Source organism: Vanessa tameamea, chromosome 2 (assembly GCF_037043105.1).
Source record: "Vanessa tameamea isolate UH-Manoa-2023 chromosome 2, ilVanTame1 primary haplotype, whole genome shotgun sequence".
In the NCBI taxonomy this organism is placed as follows: Eukaryota; Metazoa; Arthropoda; class Insecta; order Lepidoptera; family Nymphalidae; genus Vanessa; species Vanessa tameamea.
Genome location: NC_087310.1, coordinates 9,120,121 through 9,140,401, shown reverse-complemented (window position 1 = coordinate 9,140,401; position 20,281 = coordinate 9,120,121). Strand labels below are relative to the sequence as shown.

Sequence of the window (20,281 nt, the reverse complement as noted above, 5' to 3'; positions counted from 1 at the left end):
AGGGAATTTCAATTAGAATTACGTATAGTACGACACAACTTAGATGTAGCATTGGCGAAATTAGTCAAATCGATCACATCTGAATTAAGTGCGTCTTCAAAATTCTAATATAAATCTTTATTAATTTCTTATGTGAAAATGATCTTTTGTAATGTCTTACAACCAAATTCATTCGCCAAATTTAAGATTGATTTTTTGTTATGTCTACATTTATATTGTGTCGTACTATATCTAGATCTAGATAAATGTATGTAATTGTCATATTTAAATTTAAGTGTCATCTAACTCTACAGCCATATTTCTTCTGGTGTTTTTTTTTATTTACGACTTCACTGATTCGCAATGTTGTCTTCTTGGTTTATGATAGTTTTTCGAAATTAACAATATTGACTTTTTTTAATCAGTCTCATTGAATAAAATTACCACATTTATAACATCAGAAGGTTACGTTAGTTTTGTGTATTTTAAAAATATGTTTGTTTTCATGTAAAACATATTTAATTTATCGCATTTTTGTATAAAGTATATTTGAGGTATTTAAATTCGATTCACTAAAAGACTTTCTTTATTTTTACGTATTATTGCAATGACTAAGAAATTGAAATTAATTTATATATATATAGCTTGCATTTTATTGTTTTAGTAAATTGTATGCCTCGCATAATCTACGAGTATAATAATAAAGGAAGTTATTGAAAGGAAACATAAAACTCATCGGCGGATGAAAGTCAGAAATGACCATAGGATATTGCTTGTAAAGATGGAATCTTTCTTAACGTCGACTACTGAAATATAATATTACACTGGCTAATGTCTCGCATGTGTTGCGTCGGTGCTTTATTTTTTTTTTAAATGAATGTTCAATACGGCTCGCGTGCCACGTATTGTACGGACGATATTATGACAGAAATCGTCACGCAACGCCAAAAACAACTGAGCAAAGTTTCAAATGAATCGGATGAACGATGCGTGAACTGAACGCTTAGAATACTAACGTAAAATTGTTAATGGTTTTTTTTAATTGTATAAATATCCGATGTATATAAGCCAAAGCAACAACGTGTTCATTATGTATATTTAATAAACGATTTAAAAACACCATAATATATATGGGTATATAAAACTAAATGTGATTATTGTTGCAGTCGGAAAATGTATTCCGATTGCCGATTATGTAGTCGGGCCCATATGCAAAAGATTTATAAATATGTACGTACTATCAACGACCACATGAGTATAAGTGGTCATCACCACACATAGACCAACCACAGGAATACCAGGAAGGGAGGAATCTGCGTACCTGTCATCACACTACACTCTTAATTTCAACGATAAAATCAGTGTTTGGTTAACTGTCGATAGTCGAACTTCCTCAATAACGTTCAAATATATTCGTTTTATTTCATTTACTTAATAAAACAATATCGATGAATATAAATGAAAGCAATAATTGAATATACAGTCTCCTTAATAAAGACCCGATTTCCTTTAGAGAGGGGTAAATATTAAATATCCTTCGGATATTACAATCCTCTAGACGACAATACATTCTAGGGACCAGCCTATCTCAGAGCCCTGTAAAAGCATTTCCTTGTTATTATGTAATAACGTTATGAAAGGGTTACGCTAAAATCTTATTAAGCCTGAAACAGTGTAGATAATACTTTGGAAAAGGTGATGATTGAAACAGAAAGACAAATAAATATATATACGTTCGAAATTCTTTTTTTTTTTTAATTTATACACATTTTCATTAGACAGCCATTAATCGATTATTTCAAGACAATAATGAAAAATAAAATAAATTTAAAATTCATAACAACCAACAAAATTAACCATATAATTGCGTCCATTAAAAATAAATGAATCTGATTAATAAAGGAATAAATACGTTTTAATGATTATTCGATAATTTTTTAGACATGTCTAAGTAGACCTCGGTAAGAACTGCGATTATACGCAATTTCTTTTTCGTTTGAGTAGTACGAAAAGATATTGCACGTATCTAGCGAATATATAAGCATTCATAGAGCAAGATGAGAACGATATTTGCTATAAAATACACGATAATGCTGTGTCATGTACGTAGTCAAAAAAGTACAAGCGTGATAGTCACTGACACTCACGAAACTATCAGGTAAACAAAAAGTATAGAAGTTTTATATATAGTCCAGGAGGTAACTGTGATTATTGGTGATTTTAAAGCATTTAATTTTTATTGTTGATAAATGTATCTGATATTTTAACGAATCATTAGTTTCCAAACTAGTTGTTAATTTATATATTTTTAATAATGCCTAAAGCTTTCGATTTATGTTATAGTAAAGTTTCTGTTCGATGTCGAAAGTAGACATCATATCCAAGCGCCGAAAACGATTGATTCATTCATTCAAGCCTTTCGTAATTCATAATTCAATAAGATCTTATTCATACTATGACTGAATGTGATCAATTTGTTGATTTGAAATATAATCGATTTATTATTCGAGAGGAATTGTTTTAAATAATAATAAAGCGACATAAAATGATTTTATATTTTCCAAAGCTGCCTCCCGGTCTTATTATGTCATTGATAAGAGAACGTTGCGACTCGAGAGATTGTTAGTAATAGGAGATAACTTTTCTGACAGTGATGCTGTAAAAGTAGTGCAAGTTAAAAAATGTTTACACACGACTTAAAAATTGTGTTGTAACACTTGTTATCAGTAATCACGTTGATAATACAATCTCAAGTTTTAGGAATAGTATATGAAAAGTCTCGGGAAAGGATTTATGGATTAGGTTTTTGATGTGAAGCATCTATTGGCGCGATTTGGGGATAAGACCGACTCGTGAAAGACATGACGGTTTCATATGCCGTTTCAGACATGACAAGTATAATCTCTATATACATATGTAATATTAATAAGATAATTATATTTATTTCACTTTAATCTTTGATTTCGATGATTCACATCTGTCGGGCAGATGCCACTTCATATTTTTTTAAATCATCGTATTTTTAGGCTGAATATTTTAATATCTGTGATAATTAAACATCAGTTTTATGTTGACATTATTTTTATTATTAAAATACATAAAAGGCTAGTGATGTCAATGAAGTTGAATATTAGATGAGAATGCATTTCATCGAACACATATTTTATATTTACCATAGCAGATATTTAAAATAAAACAATCATTTTTTAGAAATATATTTAATTAAACAAATTTTAAAACGTCATTGTTTTAAAAATGTATGATTATATTTATCCCCTGCATCATCTATATCGCGTGATACTAGTTTTTCCTAGAAGTATTTATTTTAGATAAGAGTGAAAGTTTCACACCGTAGATAGAATCGAAAAGAATCTTATTCAACTATGACGCGATCAAGATAAACCAAAGATTAGCGATATGAACAGGGCTGCCAGCTCGTATGACTGGATACAATAAATGCATAATTTAGTCATCTTATGTATTCAGTTTGTATAAATTATTGCATAATTAGACACAAAAATATAAAACTCAAATAAAAACTTTGAGAGAATTATAACAAAAGATTTACGTAAGTTGCTAGACTACAGTGGAAAATTTAAAAAAATGGTCACCAATAACTCAACGGCTGATTTGTTTTGTTAGTTAGTATAATAAGATTTGATTCTGTATAATTTCAGTAAGGCAGCGGTATAAAATTAGTTGGGTCTTCTGGCAGCCCTGGATATGGATACAATATTGATACAAAATTGTACTTGAACTATACTATATTTGTGAAAATGAAATAAAAAAAATGTTATCCCGCTGAGTTTCTTTCGCCGGTTCTTCTCAGGTCTGAGGTGTTAATTTCCGAACCGGTGGTAGATTTTTGACTATCAATAAGCAAGTGTAATCACTTCTATATTGAATAAAGATTTTTGACTTTGACTTTGAATACAGATAAAACTTGCACATAAATTGGACTAGCGTTCTCGATTCAATTAACATAAATTAACACTACAGTTAATGTATTAAAAAAAAAAAATAGCTTAACACGCCTGTGAATGTTGTAGAGGTTAGGTATTGGTTAAACGAAGCTGTGTCTTCTTCTGTTGTATCACAAATCAATAATGATAAAAAGAGATGACAGTTTTTAACTTAGCACCCGATTTACTGTATGTTAGCAAATATGAATTGAGAGTCGAGAAAGCTTATTTACATGAATTAATTTAAATAACAATGTTAAATTTCGTTGGCCTTATATATTTATGTCTGTTCGAACTCTAAAGACGATATCTTAATTTTTTTTTAATTTTGATAAATAACGTACTGAGCATCCGCCTCCTTGCTTAACTTAATTGTAGATATTAGATATATATGGTTAAAGCATTTGCATTCCTAGTTCAATTGCAATTCTTTAAAAAAAAAAACTTTTTCTCTTAACTTTTGTTTTTTTTTCAGTAGGTAGCTAAATTAAAATGAATGAAATTTGAATCAAGTATTTTGTGTCGTTCAGTGTCCGATTAAAATAATTAAGAGTTAAGGAATATTTTTAGTCTTATTTATATCTTCTAAATAAAAACGAAAGTGAAGTACGACAGAATGTCGAGATTTTCAATAATTGAACTTGTTACTATAATTACGAAAATAAAAAAGCAAGTTATACACTGTCCATTATTTATTCAAAATTCATACTACTACTTATAATAATAGGACTATTTTATTGACTAGCAAACAGGGGACTTGAATTAAAGCGATTACTCATTTCAAAGATCAATTTAAACATGGCTTATACCGTATACGTATGGTATACCGACAAACAGCAATGCATTCTAATTTAGTAAAAAATTGAAGAGTACTGACTTCCAAGGAATATAAAAACTTGGATACCGTAGTTGGCAGCTTTGTAAGGAATGGTCTTAATTTTCTATCGACACAGATTAGCACTACCGTGAGCGTCATGTAGCCGTTATATTAGCCTGCCCATCCATTTTTTTATTACTTCTTGTAATGATAACTAATGATTCAAAAATTCTTTTTAACAAACTTTTTTTAGCTTGACGTGTATGTACTTACTTGATGGTATTGATCTCTGCAGGTACCAACCCCTTATCAGATACTCTACCGCTAAACAGCATTACTTAATATTGTTATGTTCCGGTTTGAAGGGTGAGTGTAATTATAGGCACAAGGGACATAACATCTTAGCTGTCAAGGTTGGTGGCGCATTGGTGTGATGTAAGGATAATTGGAGGTGGTGACCACCTACCATCAGATGGCCCATTTGCCCGACCGCCTACCTATTACATTAAAAGAAATGTATATAGATACATTTTTTTGGTTATAGAATCAATTCCAATCCAAAAAGGAATAAAGATAAACAAATCTTAGATTAAAGAGCTCAGCTACATTGTGCACTATAAATAATTCTTGATTAATATCTTTATATATAATACAACACTTTTCCTCTTAACTACTTATCCACTTTAGATTTTACATTCAAAGTTCCGATAAAAGCATTGTCGACATCAGCAATTACATCCATAATGGATATCATAGATTTTATTTACTCCGACCAATATCACGTTAATTTGGTGTCAAATGTTTGTTTGATATTTGTAATCTTGTGGCTGGAATGGACTATCTATAACGGAATCTTTTAACGTGATTTTTACCAGCTTCAAGACGTCTAATAAACTTGAAACTTGGACACGTATTAAAAGCCGATGTAAATGTAATAATTAAAAAACTATATTTTAATACGCTGGCCATGATCACCTAGATAAGAGTCATGGTAGCATGCGAAAGTGATGAAATCCCATGACGCCCGCCGAAAGGACGGAGGGGTACGCTGGTTTTTTAGTGGGTACTGGTACTTCCTGGGCACTGGATAGTACCACATAGCCATCCACCTCATGCGGACGAAACGCGTAACGCGTTTTAAAACGATTAAAAAAAGGATCACCTAGATAACAAAAAAACCCGGTTGGAATTGCAGATTGCCTATGTTCAACGTACCTAACTAACTGTCCTAGTGTTGGGAATATCGCGTGTTTGTTTTTATACTATTACATTTTTTTAGTTTGTTTTTAAATAATTACAACAAAGCGTAGTTTATAATATGTTGTTATGTATATTACATTGAACCACTTATTAATAGGTTGCTTCCTATTTATGTAACTGTTTAGAAACTTTATTAAATTACTTAATTTCGGTAGTTTTGATTAATAATTAATTAAATCCTGGAAATGTATTCAGTATAATTTATAATAACACTATTTTTTTAAAAAGAAAATGTCGCAATAAGATTTAATATCCTATTAAATCGTTATTGCGACATTTTTTTAAACCAGTGGTGCCATCTATCGATGACAGCATATAATTCATTAGTCATTCCGTTGTGTTAACGCCATCTATCAAGCATTTGTCTTACTAGTTCCATTTGTATGACACCTTTCAGTACAGATCGGCATAACTTGATGTCTCTGCTCAACACTAACTTAACAGATAGTTTTTGGAAATAAATAACAATTTGTATTCTTGTACAATGAAAAATGGCAGGCAGGTCATTGAATATCAATGTAGATCTCAGATATATATCAGACACAATTATCTGTTTTAAAATATTATAAGAATGATGCTTTAATTTGTATACAAAATTCATCTGATAGGAAGTGATTACCACTACACATGGACGTCAGCAACACCAAAAATCTTGTAGGTTCTTTGCTGCCTTTATAAGAATGAATAATCTTTGTTCTTTAAGTTACCCTAGTCATATCGATTTGGAAAAACCGCCGTTAATATCTGGATCAAGAGAGCGGTTATATTAAAAGGAATATGCCTAAATAATACCGCTTTTGTGGATTGCAAGACGTCGACAACGTAGATGGAATGGCAGATCATGATGCGTATATGGAGCTAACGCTTTTTAAATGATTCTTATGTGTAAATACACAATATTTTATACAAATAAATTAAGGTAAAAATAAAATCTATACTAATATTATAAATACTATGAATGCAAAAGTAACTCTTGTCTGTTCAACCTCTTCTTCAAGGGGTGAACCGATTTAGATGAAATTTGTTATGGAGATAATTTAAGTCCCGGGATAAGGACATACGCTACTTTCGTTAATTCACCCCTCGAGGGGCAACACGGGGGTGAGGGCTGGTACTATGGGTGAAGTTTTATAACTTTCGTGCGAGTAAAACTGTAAGGTTCAGCTAGTACACAATATTTTATATAAATAAAATAAGGGGATTTTTTAGAAGAAAAGTTAAAGAAAGAGTCTTTGTTATTAAATTATTTTTGAAATATGATTAAAAAATTTCTAAATAAAACCACACGTTATTTCAAGGACATTTTAAAACAATTTTATTTTCATAATTACAGTAATATAAATGATATGTACAATAAAATAAGCTTCCAAGAATTTTATTCTACTTATAACATTTTCTAATAAGCTTAAGCATATTAATTATCGAATCTCTATTAAATAATATTGGATATTATCATGCAGGTAGTCATATTGAATCAGATTTTCAATATGGTATTTTAAAATAAATGAGCATACATTACAAGTACAGAAAAAAATTAGACAATTATAGAATTGTATAAGGTATGTTTTTTTGTTTTAAATAATCATAAATAGGCATAAAAGTTATTATGTATTTAATTTCATATTAGAAACCATGACTTTAATCAATATAAAATTATGTTTATTTAAATTAAATTTGTACAATTTTTTAACGAATTTTATCAAACTAAGAATTCATAATCCTATATAAACTTTTAATTTTGTTCTCTTTTAGACATTCGTCATTTTTGTTCTGTAAGTACATATTGGTTGAGATAACGCAGTACTTTTTATTATATTGTATTCAAACCGACACAAACTATCACAGTAGGTAGTCAGATCATAATGACACTACACACATTTCTATACATGTAACTATTTGTTCTAATAAATGTGTTAAATATCTTATTGCATTTTTTTTTACGATATTGTAATCTAATTACAAAACATTAACAATATATTCTAATGGACACCGTCTACCTTCTACATTTTTTTTCAATTTTAACTTCTATATAATTTAACATCAATCTTTATGAAGTTTAACAAAAATGTTTTAAACAACTCTTCAGCAACAAAAAGTTGTTTACAATTTTTTTTAGTCAATGTTAAATGTTGTTGTTACTTCATCTTAATATTGTTAAGTATAACGTTATTATTAAATATACAATTTGAATTGTAAATAATTAAACAGCACAGTCTTAAGAAGCCCTAAAATTATGAGTAACTAAGTGCATTTAAATATATTATTATTTAGAGAAAATATCGAGTTTACATATCGATATTTTCTATAAATGTTAAAGGTGAAACGATAGGTACCTAAGTTTATCTTTGGGATTAACTTTAATTACAATGTGCACGATGATTGAGCTGCTTCATTAAAAAAAAAAATCAGGTACAGATAATGACGTACAATTTTGATAGTATAGGATATTAAATTATAAATATTTGTTTGTTGAGAGTGTGCTTTATATTATAAATGGCACAATTGATACATTTTTTCTAAATCTATTTATCAAATGTTCACATAATACCTATATATAATTTGCATGTAACTACATAATAATTTTGCAACATTTGATTTAATTTCAAAACTGAAATATTTTTTTAAATATTTAACTTGATATTTTTAAACGAGGGTCAAATCTTTTGACTACATTTTAAATCATTTACACCGAACAGATTATGTTCAAATTTTACACACTCATTTCGATACTGGTGAAAATACAATCTACTTATCGTAATAAGCATAATAGATTTATAATTCTTTCAAAATGGTGGTTCAAATAATGCTTGTCAAAAATTTATTAAGTTTATTATTTCACACGGGATGAAATGTCAAAAATTTAAGCTAGAATACTATTTGCTATGTAAGTATTAATCAAATACATATAACAGGCTTATTAACGTTACCATTAACTGTTTTTGAAATTAGCTTCAATCGTCGTCATTGAGCAGATCTGTGCAGGATTTTGCTTTGGTAGACCTGAAAACACAAACAGAAGCATTTATTTAAAACATAATTATAATAATCATTAATTGTTCTACTTAATTGCTTTAAGCATATTTTATATCGTTAAAGCAAAACAATTATCTTATTTACTCCAATTATTTTCTTTTGTTTTGACATTATCGGCTGTCATGTCATATTTATATCAATAATTGTAAAATGGTGTCATGACATATGATTATAGAATGACGTTAAACGTTCAAGATACAGTGTATAATTATACGTAAACAAAAAATCGAACACAAATATTCTTTTATATATTTTTATAAGGTTTTTAAATATCTAAATGATTGCCTCTCTTTTACTTAGGTATTTCTTCAATACGCATATCTATAACTTTAAACAGTTTAAGTACGTACTGGCTCTTTACTCTGCGACATACTCTCAGCTCTATGGATCCTGTTCGCACAGCTTTGAATAGAGCAAGTGCTTCCACGTGAGCTAACTCATGACATGCTTGTCCGTTGACTGCTAAGACCTCATCACCTGAAAATGAAAATAATTTCAAAGGGTCATTGCGAAATTAACACTTTTGCAAAATATATTTACTTACGTAAATGTAAATAATCTATTTTATATATAACTAGTGTTATGGTAAGTGGTCACCTGCATCCATAGGCGTTGTAAGAAATATTAACTTATAAAATATTCCTTATATCACCAATGTGAGAGCAACCTTGGAAGTTAAGGTTATGCCTCTTGTGCGTAGTTACACTGGCTCATTCACTCTTTTACACAGGAACATAACATTGTTGTTGTTTGATACACAAATGGGGTTGCGCAAAGTCATACAACCAACCAACCAGTTTAATCAGATGGTAAGCATCAAGTTGCGTTGAGCAATTTCATTATTTCATTTTTGTTCTATACAAAATATCAAATACTAAAATTCGTTACAAACTACGTTTTTATCACTAATGTGAATCGTAATCAAAATAGAACACATAGTCATTGTAACAGTATATAACGATTTTGATAACAAAGTGCGATTCAAAAGTAGGTATGCACCTCAGACATTATAACATATGTACTTTGTTCAGTCACAATACTTTATTTATATAATAAATTACATGCTCTTAGGATTGTTAAGCAAACATCATATTTGAATGTACTCAATGAATAAATGTTTTGCAACTTACCCGCTTTGAGTCTGCCATCGTCGATTGCTTGACCTTGGGGAAGGATGCTTTTTATGAAGATTCCCAAGGGGCCTCGAGGGGAGTCGCGTCCTCCTACTATTGTGAAACCAAGTGGTTTCTTACCATGTCCTTTTTCAAAAGTAATGGTGTGATACGTATGTGTTGGTGCACGCGGTCTTCGGGGCAGTGTGCAAAAATTATTGGTATTTTGGGTCTGAATATCACTTTCACCAACATTTTTTTCCGTAGTCCGTTCAACACCGTCCGGCACATCAACGTCAACAATATCGCCTGTACAACTGAGTGTTAGTCCGTCTTTATTTGCACCACCGTAACTCACGACCTGCCGACGCAATAACTTGTTGTTCATACTGCTATAGCTCGCGTTCTGACCTTTCAGGAAGCGAGAATGCGTGTCCGCAGGACCATCCGCTTCGTCCGTCGCTGATAACGATGCGCGATTACACGAGGATTCGTCCTGGGTGTGACGTGGGTCTATCCTGATGTCATACTTATCGTTACGTTTCTCTTTACCTAATATTATTGCATTTTCATAATCTACGGAACTTTCTCGCATTAACATGACGTTCTTCTGCGAGTGTTCTCTTTGTCTTGTTTCAAGTGTAATTTTTTCACGTTGCCTACAAATTACAATGTCGATTTCGGCAGATCCAGATCGTAATGCTTCCTTAGCTTCAGACATCGTCAGATCACGAAGTCTTCTACCATTTACGTTAAGAAGTTCATCTCCGATACGTAAAGTTCCTTCCCTGCAACAATTAAAAACATTTATTACGATTGAAAGCGAGTGATTTTTTATAATATCAAATAGTCAAAATTATTCAATCAAATTATATTTTGAAGACGGATTAAAAATGATCAAACGATCGAGTAACACATTTTACTTACCTATCAGCTAATCCACCAGGTACCACGTGTGCAACTAAATATCCAACATGGCCTTCATCTACAAGCTTTGTTTTAGCGATAAATATACCTAGCTCGTCACAAGGATTTTTTCTCATAATTCTGACAACTTTAAATTCTGATTGAACTTTATTAGAACTATTTTTAGCAGGTTTGCGACACGGGGGTATAGGAGGTATCCCACAGTCTCCATGACTAGCATCTCTTTGTCGCATCTTCTGTTTTTCAGTTAACTGTAAAAAATGAGGTTCGGCATGATCGGGATTTTTAGGCATTCGACGTAGTATTTCTTTTCGATCTAAGGACAGAGCTCTTTGATTTTGACGTAACCTAGGCTTAGGATTCTCTTTTTCTCTACTTCTTCTGTTAGAAACACGTGCCTTTGTATATGTTTGATCTCCAGAAACACTTCTGTTGTGACAAGATGCTTGTGGTACTGAATGGGAAGCAGAACTCTCACACCGAGAAGATATTCTGTCACTATCAAATATTGATGATGCTGCTGATTCATTGACTAGAATACCCGAATCTGCGTCTTCACAGTCTTGTATTAAAACGTTTTCATCATCACAGGAAACCTGATAAACATCGTCATGAAATACAGAGTTATGCCCCTTTTGGAATTCATCAAGTCCAGGCAAGGCTCCGTAAGAGAAGCTGCGAAGTTTTGCGCGTACGCCACCCCTTTTTTTTCTACTTTTACTTATTGCACTGGTTGACTTAACTATCGTATCATTTTCACCATGTGTAGTATGATCGTCATCGCCGGCTTGTTTATATAACTTCGAAAAAAATTTATTTGTTGAAGATTTCAGATATCTATCCGACATAGCACGCAGTTTAGCTGAAAGACAAGAACTAGGTCCAATCGTATCTTTCTCGTCCTTATGTTGAGGTTTATCAGTCTTATTGTGGGAACTTAAGGTAATTGGTTTATTGTATTCTTCATAGTCGTCGTTAAATATTTGATCGCTCGATTTTGATAATTTTGTACCTGCTTTTGGTATGACGTGATATCTATCACATTCTGATCCTGAACTGTAACACCTAGCTCCTCTGTTAGTAAATGATTTGCCTTCTCGCCAGCTACATTCTACTGGGCTTTTCGCGAAGAAAACGTCGTCATCATAATTCGGCATTTTGACCCACGGATTATGATTTTCAAATTCTGTGTGTTCTGGGTAATTTTCTGCGTAACGGCAATTTGTTATTTCTTCAACGTGTCCGAATCCACTGCAATCACTTCCTGACGTCGAAGCAGCGTCGTCTCCGTGTCGCATCGGGGCGTTAGACTTGAAGCACGATAGCTTTGTATTTTTAACTTTATCGAGTAAGGGATTTCGTTTTTCTCTATACACCACGTACTCTTTCTCTAAAGAGCCCCCGCGGTTTTTGCGACTAGTATTGCAACTTTCTTGCGGTGAAGTGGGTCCATTTTGCAATGATATTCTACGAGTTACCGGCGTTTCACAACTTCGATGACATGGATGGGGAGATTTTTCAACAATTATTATTTGGTCGCTTAAATTGTAGAAGTTTGTTTCCACGGAACTACTGCTACTTTTTCTATTGGGATAACGCACTGGAGACATATCTGGAATAAGATAGTTGTTTTTATAGAGTAATCATGTAAATGATTGAAAATTAGATTGATTGATAATGTATATTATGACGTTTACCTATTCTCGATCTTCGCGTAGATCTAGATTCAGCCTCCGGCGAGACAGCAAGCAGCCGCGGCGGCTCACCTTTCTTGAACCACCGCATCTTGAGTCGACTTAAACCATCTTCGATATGTGGTCACTGAAACAAAATAATACACATATTTTTTTATAAAATCCATTACACAAAACCGCAATTGACAATCAATAACGTCAAATACAAAAAGTTTTCGATCATATCATAAATGAAACTAAGCTTGTTATTGATTATAGCAATGTAGACGACAAACAGCATAATTAATTAATATGATGTTGACACTTCGCAAGCCTAGTAAGTTCGTTAACTATCAACAAGAGTAATGAAATGTCGTTCGTCTCCTTTAACGAGGGTCTGAGCGATGTAACTGCTAGAAATATAACTTGGGCGCCAGACTCACCTGTAGTCTTATAGAGTCGGTCTATGTGGAAAAAATTAAGAAATCTTACAACCAGTTTAACTAGTTGCAATTAGAGACATAGTGTTAATGCGATCAAGTGTTGATCGTTGTATTAAAATGAAATTAAATATATATTCGTTCTTTTATCCTGGATATTTTTTGTTACATAACAAGTTATTAGTGAATAATATTGTATATTAATGAGTTATTGTCCATTAGATTTTTTTTTCTGTACGGTAGAATTATGAAACTGAAGTATTTTAGGTGTATGATTTTTGCATATCTAACGGTGGCTGATGTTATTACGTAACACTTTTAATAAATAAATATTTACTAATATGTTTATTTTTATGGATGAGCGTTTAGATTAATTTTTTCGTATTTGAAACGTCCGAAATTTTACCAAGTAAACAAAACCGAAATCTATACAATATTCATAAAATTATTTTTGATGAAATAAGATTAAGAAAAAACTTTGTGTTAATAAATTATAAAAAAAAAACTGTATATTATTTAATAATAATAAAATCTTTTTAACACACATCCTCGTTAATATCGGCTTAATACAGTTTAAAGCATTCCCAAATTGCAATTAAAAAAAAAAAATCTGGATCGTAAAATAGGTCGAAATACAAGTTTATTTATAAATAATTTTAAATTCTGATCATCATCGTAATTAATTAAGATACGAGACAACTTTCCATTGTCGTAAGTATTGTACACTCAATCACGTAACGATTCTTAGCCTTGCTCGTGACAAAAGTGCATTGTGTAATCGACTTTTTATATATGCAAAGCAATCGATATTTCGATAACGATATTTCTTATCATATATAAAGAGAACATCTAAATTAACCCATCGTATACAAGTGGAGAGCCGAGATGACCCAGTGGGTAAAACGGGTGCATCTTAACTGATGATTCCGGATTCAAACCCAGGCAAGCACCACTGAATTTCATGTGAATTTCATGCTCGGCGGTAAAGGAAAACATCGTGAGGAAACCTGCATGTGTCTAATTTTAAACGAAATTCTGCCACATGTTTATTTCACCAACCCGCATCGGAGCAGCGTGGTATATATATATAGTAATATGCTCCAAACCTTCTCCTCAAAGGGAGAGGAGGCCTTAGCCCAGCAGTGGGAAATTTACAGGCTGCTAATGTAATGTATACAAGTGGAATTCCTACGGCAAAGGCGAGTGTTGTAATATTTAAAAATAATCATAAAACACTAACGGATATTTTAATGAAACGGTTATGTTTATTTGGAAGGTAATGGACAATTTTTTTTGCACATAAATGGAATGCCACAATGTCTGCATTGATATCTATATCTATATGTATAAAAATATTGTTGTTTTTCAACGTGCATCACGCAAAAACCGCTGAGTACTTTATCATGAAATTTGTACCATTATAATCAATATGTTTCAGAGGTTTTTGGCTATACACCTATACAGTATCGTATATTATAATTCAACGTATAGTGTAGCCACAGCCACGTGTATTAATTTACTAGTAGACCCGACGGTCTACTAGTAAATTATTAAAAATATACGATAATTCGAATTGTTTGAAGTCTTGCGATTCAGAGAGAATACTGCCAGCGTCTGGGTACGAGCCTACAAGGATAATCTTTTGGACGTCACGTTTCTATTATAATTTCTATATCATGTCTTTATAATATTATTTAATTTAGTTTTTTTACATTGCAACTACCTTAATCAATCAATTTATCAATAAAGTATTGATTTTTACTTATATTGTACATATACACGTATAGTAGATATCGAAAATAGTAATATAATTAAATTAAGAAAACTATGTAGTCAATGATAATAATCGATTACATAAAACAGAGTAAATCAAATTGGCGCCAAGAGTTCGTCGACCTTTGATCCCATGAAATGAGTCGCTCCTCAGCATCATATGTGATAATTTATGCATCTTGCACAAACGTATATGCAACCACATCGTTAGGATCGAGACCGGGTTATCGAATGTCATGTGTATCGACAGCCGTGCAATTTAAGCTTTTAGATTTCCTAATAAACAGTAATATGATATACGAAAATATTTTCTACGTTCATTTGATATTTTTATATCTTTTTATGCTCCAATAATGTATCTATGCCCTGTATTCACAGTACCTTCCAAATATTATTACAGAATTACTTTCCTTTAAATTAGAAAATAAACAGCAAGATATTCTATAGCTTATTCTTAGATATACAATACGGAAGTAAATATTAAAATACATGCGTAAGTCAGACATGAGTATTAAGCTTCAAAATTTAATAAATGTAATACCTAAGTTTCAAATAGCGCGAGTCAAGAACTAGCACATATTACCACATCCGTTTTATTTCAAAGAAACTTGAAAGGCGAGTACGTTTGAAGAGACAAGCTAAGGGACACCCAGTACAGCGTAAACACTCGCACTAATGACATTCAGTATGCAGGTAATGATGTCCTTGCGTATTTTCCGTGTAAATTCCGGCCATACGAGTTAGGAAGCAAAAGAAATAAATCACGTGAATACTTCCAATTCATTTGCGCAACACAAATACGTTCGGTTACTTATTTTTAGTTATATTAAAAGTGTGTGTATGTAAAGTATAGTAATATATGTTAGTATATTTATTTGAGATTAATATAGGTACTTTGATACCGATTGAAACTTTTTTTTTCGTGATCATTTTTGTAATCGTGTTGTTATAACCTATCGCTAGATGGCGCTGAATCGATAAAAATAAAACTATTCGTATACAATAAAATGCCAAGATAAAACTATTAATACATTTTATGAATGGTTGAATTATATTTTTCTTGTTATTAAATTATACTTAAATAAGAGGTAAATGTTTGTTCTATCGTGATACCTAAAAAACCTGCATTTAATATCCTTATCAAAATAAATATAGCGATCATTTTAATACAAACGGCACTCAGTTTGACAAATAGATTTACAATATTGAAACAAAAGAATTACACTTCGATTTTGCGACATTATAATATACTTAGTCTATCCTCCAATAACAATATTAAAACTTAGTTGTAGCCGTGCGAAGACTTTGCACGTAACTAATATAATACATACACCACGTATATAAATAATGTGCATTCCGTAACATAAATAATTTTATCGACAACGATGCTATTGATATTTTTATTTATCAATACATAACGTGACGTATAGAGCATCAGTCTTCTTTTATTATCGAACAGAGAATTTATCTCATTGCCTTTAAGACACGAGGAAATAAGTATTTAGTATTTTCATTACGTGTTTATGTAACGAAATGTCTAGAAGGGAATTCATGTTGAATTCTCATAGTGACTTTCAACTCATGGACGGACATTAAGGACCGCGGAAGAAGTTCCAAGAGCTTCCGTGTCTGTTAGTGCATTATGAATCATCGTTTATAGTACTTCGTCTTTGTGACAGGTGGCGTAATCTCTACTAACAATAAAATTAGCATTAGTTGTCTTTATTCAAATAGCATGATATGTTCTTGTTATAATTCATTTTTTTTTATCATTAGCGAAATAACATTAGGACAATCAACAATTAGACAATTGATATTTAAAAAAAAGTACTTTAACTAGTTCATTTAGATTTTAATATAATTAAGCATTTGGAGTGAGCGTATTCCAATCACTGAATCGTCCCACGGTTCAGTGGTTGGAATACATGAATATAAATTGAAAATTGCGGGTTCGAACGCAGGCAAGTATCATTGAGTTTGTACGTAATTAACATTGTGAGAACTGTTTCGGAATTTGTCACGTGAGCATCCATTTTCACATTTCAGCAACACGGAGTTAGCTTAACTTCTTCAAACTTATTTAGCAGTGAGCATTAATTTTTCGAAAAAAATCAAGCTCTAATACGATTCATAATCATAGCCAAATCCAACAGGAACAAAGATATGGTCTATAGATTATATAAGTATTTTGTATAATCGTTAAAGCATCACAAGTAATACTAACACACAATGCTCGCATCACAAAACCCATATCAACTGCAACCGGAGATGATAAGAACCTTTGAGTAAGCTTAACGATACAAGATAGTGCGTGGGCAAATATTTTACACACAAGATAATACAATATTGATATTTGCGACACCATTCATCAAGATGTGTATCGTGTATTAATACATTCATTTCTAAAGATAAATATAAGCGAGTGTGTTAAATATAATAATAATTTCGACATTGAAAATAGTTATACGATCACCGTATGTCTAAAAAAATTGGCGTTTGACCAACATTCTTTGATGCGGAAATCGTGGTTCTAATTCGCAAACATTTTATACCTATAACATGATTTTGTCATTTGCATATTTTAGCGTATAATTTAATGTACATAATTATGTTTAAATCATCTGAATTAATCCAATAATCACGTCGCGTACAAGTTATAATATTATCGTTAGGTAATCATAAATAATCGTTATATAATATTGATGTATATAATATGTATATTGAGATAAATCGTATAGGTATATAAAATTGATCCTTGTATAATTGAAATTAATAGATTTTGACACTGTTTGACGTCACTTCATGGTAGTATGCATGTGTTTTTTTTATATTATCAAGAACTAGAATATTTTATCATATAAACTTTTATACTTAACCTAAACCAAAAAAAAGTTAAATTAATAAGATTATTCTTAATTTGAAGTTACTAATTTGTATCTGATTTTTACTGCTATGTATATTTTTTTCACTTTTTATCTTAATTGTATTTAAATTATTTTAAATGCTTAAGTTTAGTGCGTGCTGTGGTCTCCGATAATCGAAGGAGCACACAACTTGTAACTCCTATATTGTTTAATTTTAAGAATATGTATTTAGTGTGTATCTTTTGTTGGAGACTCGTAAATAATTTAGTTTGCGAAAGGACTTAGGCAGGAACTAGTCACTCAACACATATTCTACCGCCACAGAGCAATATTTAAAATTTGAATAGTGTGGTTGTGTCCCGGCTTGAAAGGTGAGTGGTGGTGAGTGAGCCAGTGTTATTACAGGCGCAACAGATATATCATCTTATTTCCCGGTAAATATTTCTTACAAAGCCAATGTCTATGTTTAATGGTTACCATTTACAATCAATTAGAATAAAATATACCGTATCGCTATGGCATTTATATACATTTGATACATTTGAGCACGGAAATTATATTAGCACTGGATATAGCTATAATATAAATTTATATTGATTTATATCAGTGTGTTTCTTATTAAATATATGTAAGTTTAATTTTTTACCTAAGTGTGAGTCATAAAGACGATAAAAATGCGAAAAATTAAAAAAAATGTACTAATTTTACATACACAGCGGTCATTAACCGTTTAATGTTTGAAGACATATTTAATTTTCTTGTTATTTCATAAAAATTAACGTAGTAATGACTGTCACAATAAAAACGAGTGGGCAACATCTACGTTGGCGGTCGTAAATGGATTAATTATGATTCGTACATCAACAAAATAATTTATAAACATCTGTACTCCGAACTGGAGTAACTGTAATGGAGTTACGAAATACTATCGTATATGACACATTCATTACTCACGGTTTATCTTTTAAATGACTAATCACAAATCGAAATCAAATCGATCGAAATGCTCTATACGATTACGAGTGGACTTATAAATGCTGTTAGGGGGAGATTACTTAAACAATTACTTAACGCTATGTATTCTTAAATACTGAAATAAGTATATTTAATATATATTTATTTTTTTAGCATTAGCAACCTGTAAATTACCCACTGCTGGGCCTCCTCTCCCTTTAAGGAGAAGGTTTGGAGCATATTCCACCACGCTGCTGCAATGCGGGTTGGCGGAATACACATGTGGCAGAATTTCGTTGAAATTAGACATATGCAGGTTTCCTCACGATGTTTTCCTTCACCGCCATGCACGAGATGAATTATAAACTCAAATTAAGCACATGAAAATTCAGTGGTGCCTGCCTGGGTTTGAACCCGAAATCATCGGTTAAGATGCACGCGTTCTAACCACTGGGCCATCTCGGCTTTAATATTATCTAATTGTAATATAAATTAGAATTTGTGTAATATATGATTCAATTTAATGGATTTCCGTTATATTGTTAGAACAGTTTCTATGACGGGTTAATTTGAAAGACTGTCAACGTGAACTATTTTTCGAATTACATCTTAACGGTTACCGCATTACACGAACTGCACGTATTTGCTATAAAATATATCGTCATTAAATTCAGCTCATTAGATGAATGAATTGACTATAGACGTCTAAAATGATTTATTATTTTTCCTTTTGTACTTTAAATTTGGATTTGACGGAAAAGTAAAATTTAAGCATAAGTAGAATATATACAATTATTATGAACGTAATTTAAAACCAATTTAATTTCGCACACGTTCAACGATAATAGTATTAACTTAAATATCGTATATACTTTTTTAAGTCGCTTATTTTCTGCACTTTGTCACTTTCGAATGAAGTTAGTTTCATTTCTCTCATTTTGAAATAAATACTAAAAAAAAATTTAGACAAATTATTTTTCTTTTATTAATTGATAGGCAGACGAGTATATAGTCTAGATGTTCACCAACGGTGACCATAGACAAATGCACTTTAAGAAATATTAACCATCCTTGGAAAGACATGGAAACTGTCCCTTGTACATGTAGTTTCACTGGCTCATTCATCCTTCAAGCCGGAACATAACAACACTAATCAGTGTTGTTTGGCGTTGGAATATTTGGTATCTAACCAAACGAGGTTGCACAAAGCCCTACCACCAAGTAAACCTTTCAAGGATTTTTGAAATAAGAACATAATTCGATTTAAGATGGGTTATAAATTAAGTAACAAAAGTCATATTTAAAGTACCAACATGTTTATTTCAACTCTATATCAGTTTCTGTTATTGAGTAATGTGATACCAAGATGGCGTCGCAGACTGTTTTTAATGATCTAAAATAGATTAAACAATTTTGAAATACCCCGATCCCCTGTTACCCAAATACAATATACGTACCTATATCTTATGTATCTTTATTGTACAGTT

General features: G+C 31.4%; 2 protein-coding genes across 3 annotated transcripts in view; both read right to left on the bottom strand.

The window, feature by feature from the left end:
* Nucleotides 1–217: 217 nt before the first annotated feature.
* Nucleotides 218–20,281, bottom strand: part of LOC113398947 (agrin-like) — a 331,801-nt gene continuing 311,737 nt past the window's right edge. The window contains exon 28 of the mRNA XM_064220817.1: nt 218–231. The gene's annotated coding sequence lies outside the window, so the exon portion shown is untranslated. The remainder of the gene's footprint in view (nt 232–20,281) is intronic.
* The window catches only part of LOC113394675 (uncharacterized), a 40,580-nt gene continuing 28,607 nt past the window's right edge, over nt 8,309–20,281 (bottom strand). For both annotated transcript variants that reach the window (XM_026632073.2, XM_026632074.2), the window contains exons 2-6: nt 12,788–12,911; nt 11,091–12,702; nt 10,182–10,951; nt 9,402–9,528; nt 8,309–9,018 (exon numbers count right to left, since the gene is read on the bottom strand). In XM_026632073.2, the coding sequence (XP_026487858.2) occupies nt 8,970–9,018; nt 9,402–9,528; nt 10,182–10,951; nt 11,091–12,702; nt 12,788–12,875 (2,646 nt within the window). In that variant the 5' untranslated portion in view covers nt 12,876–12,911 and the 3' untranslated portion in view covers nt 8,309–8,969. The remainder of the gene's footprint in view (nt 9,019–9,401; nt 9,529–10,181; nt 10,952–11,090; nt 12,703–12,787; nt 12,912–20,281) is intronic.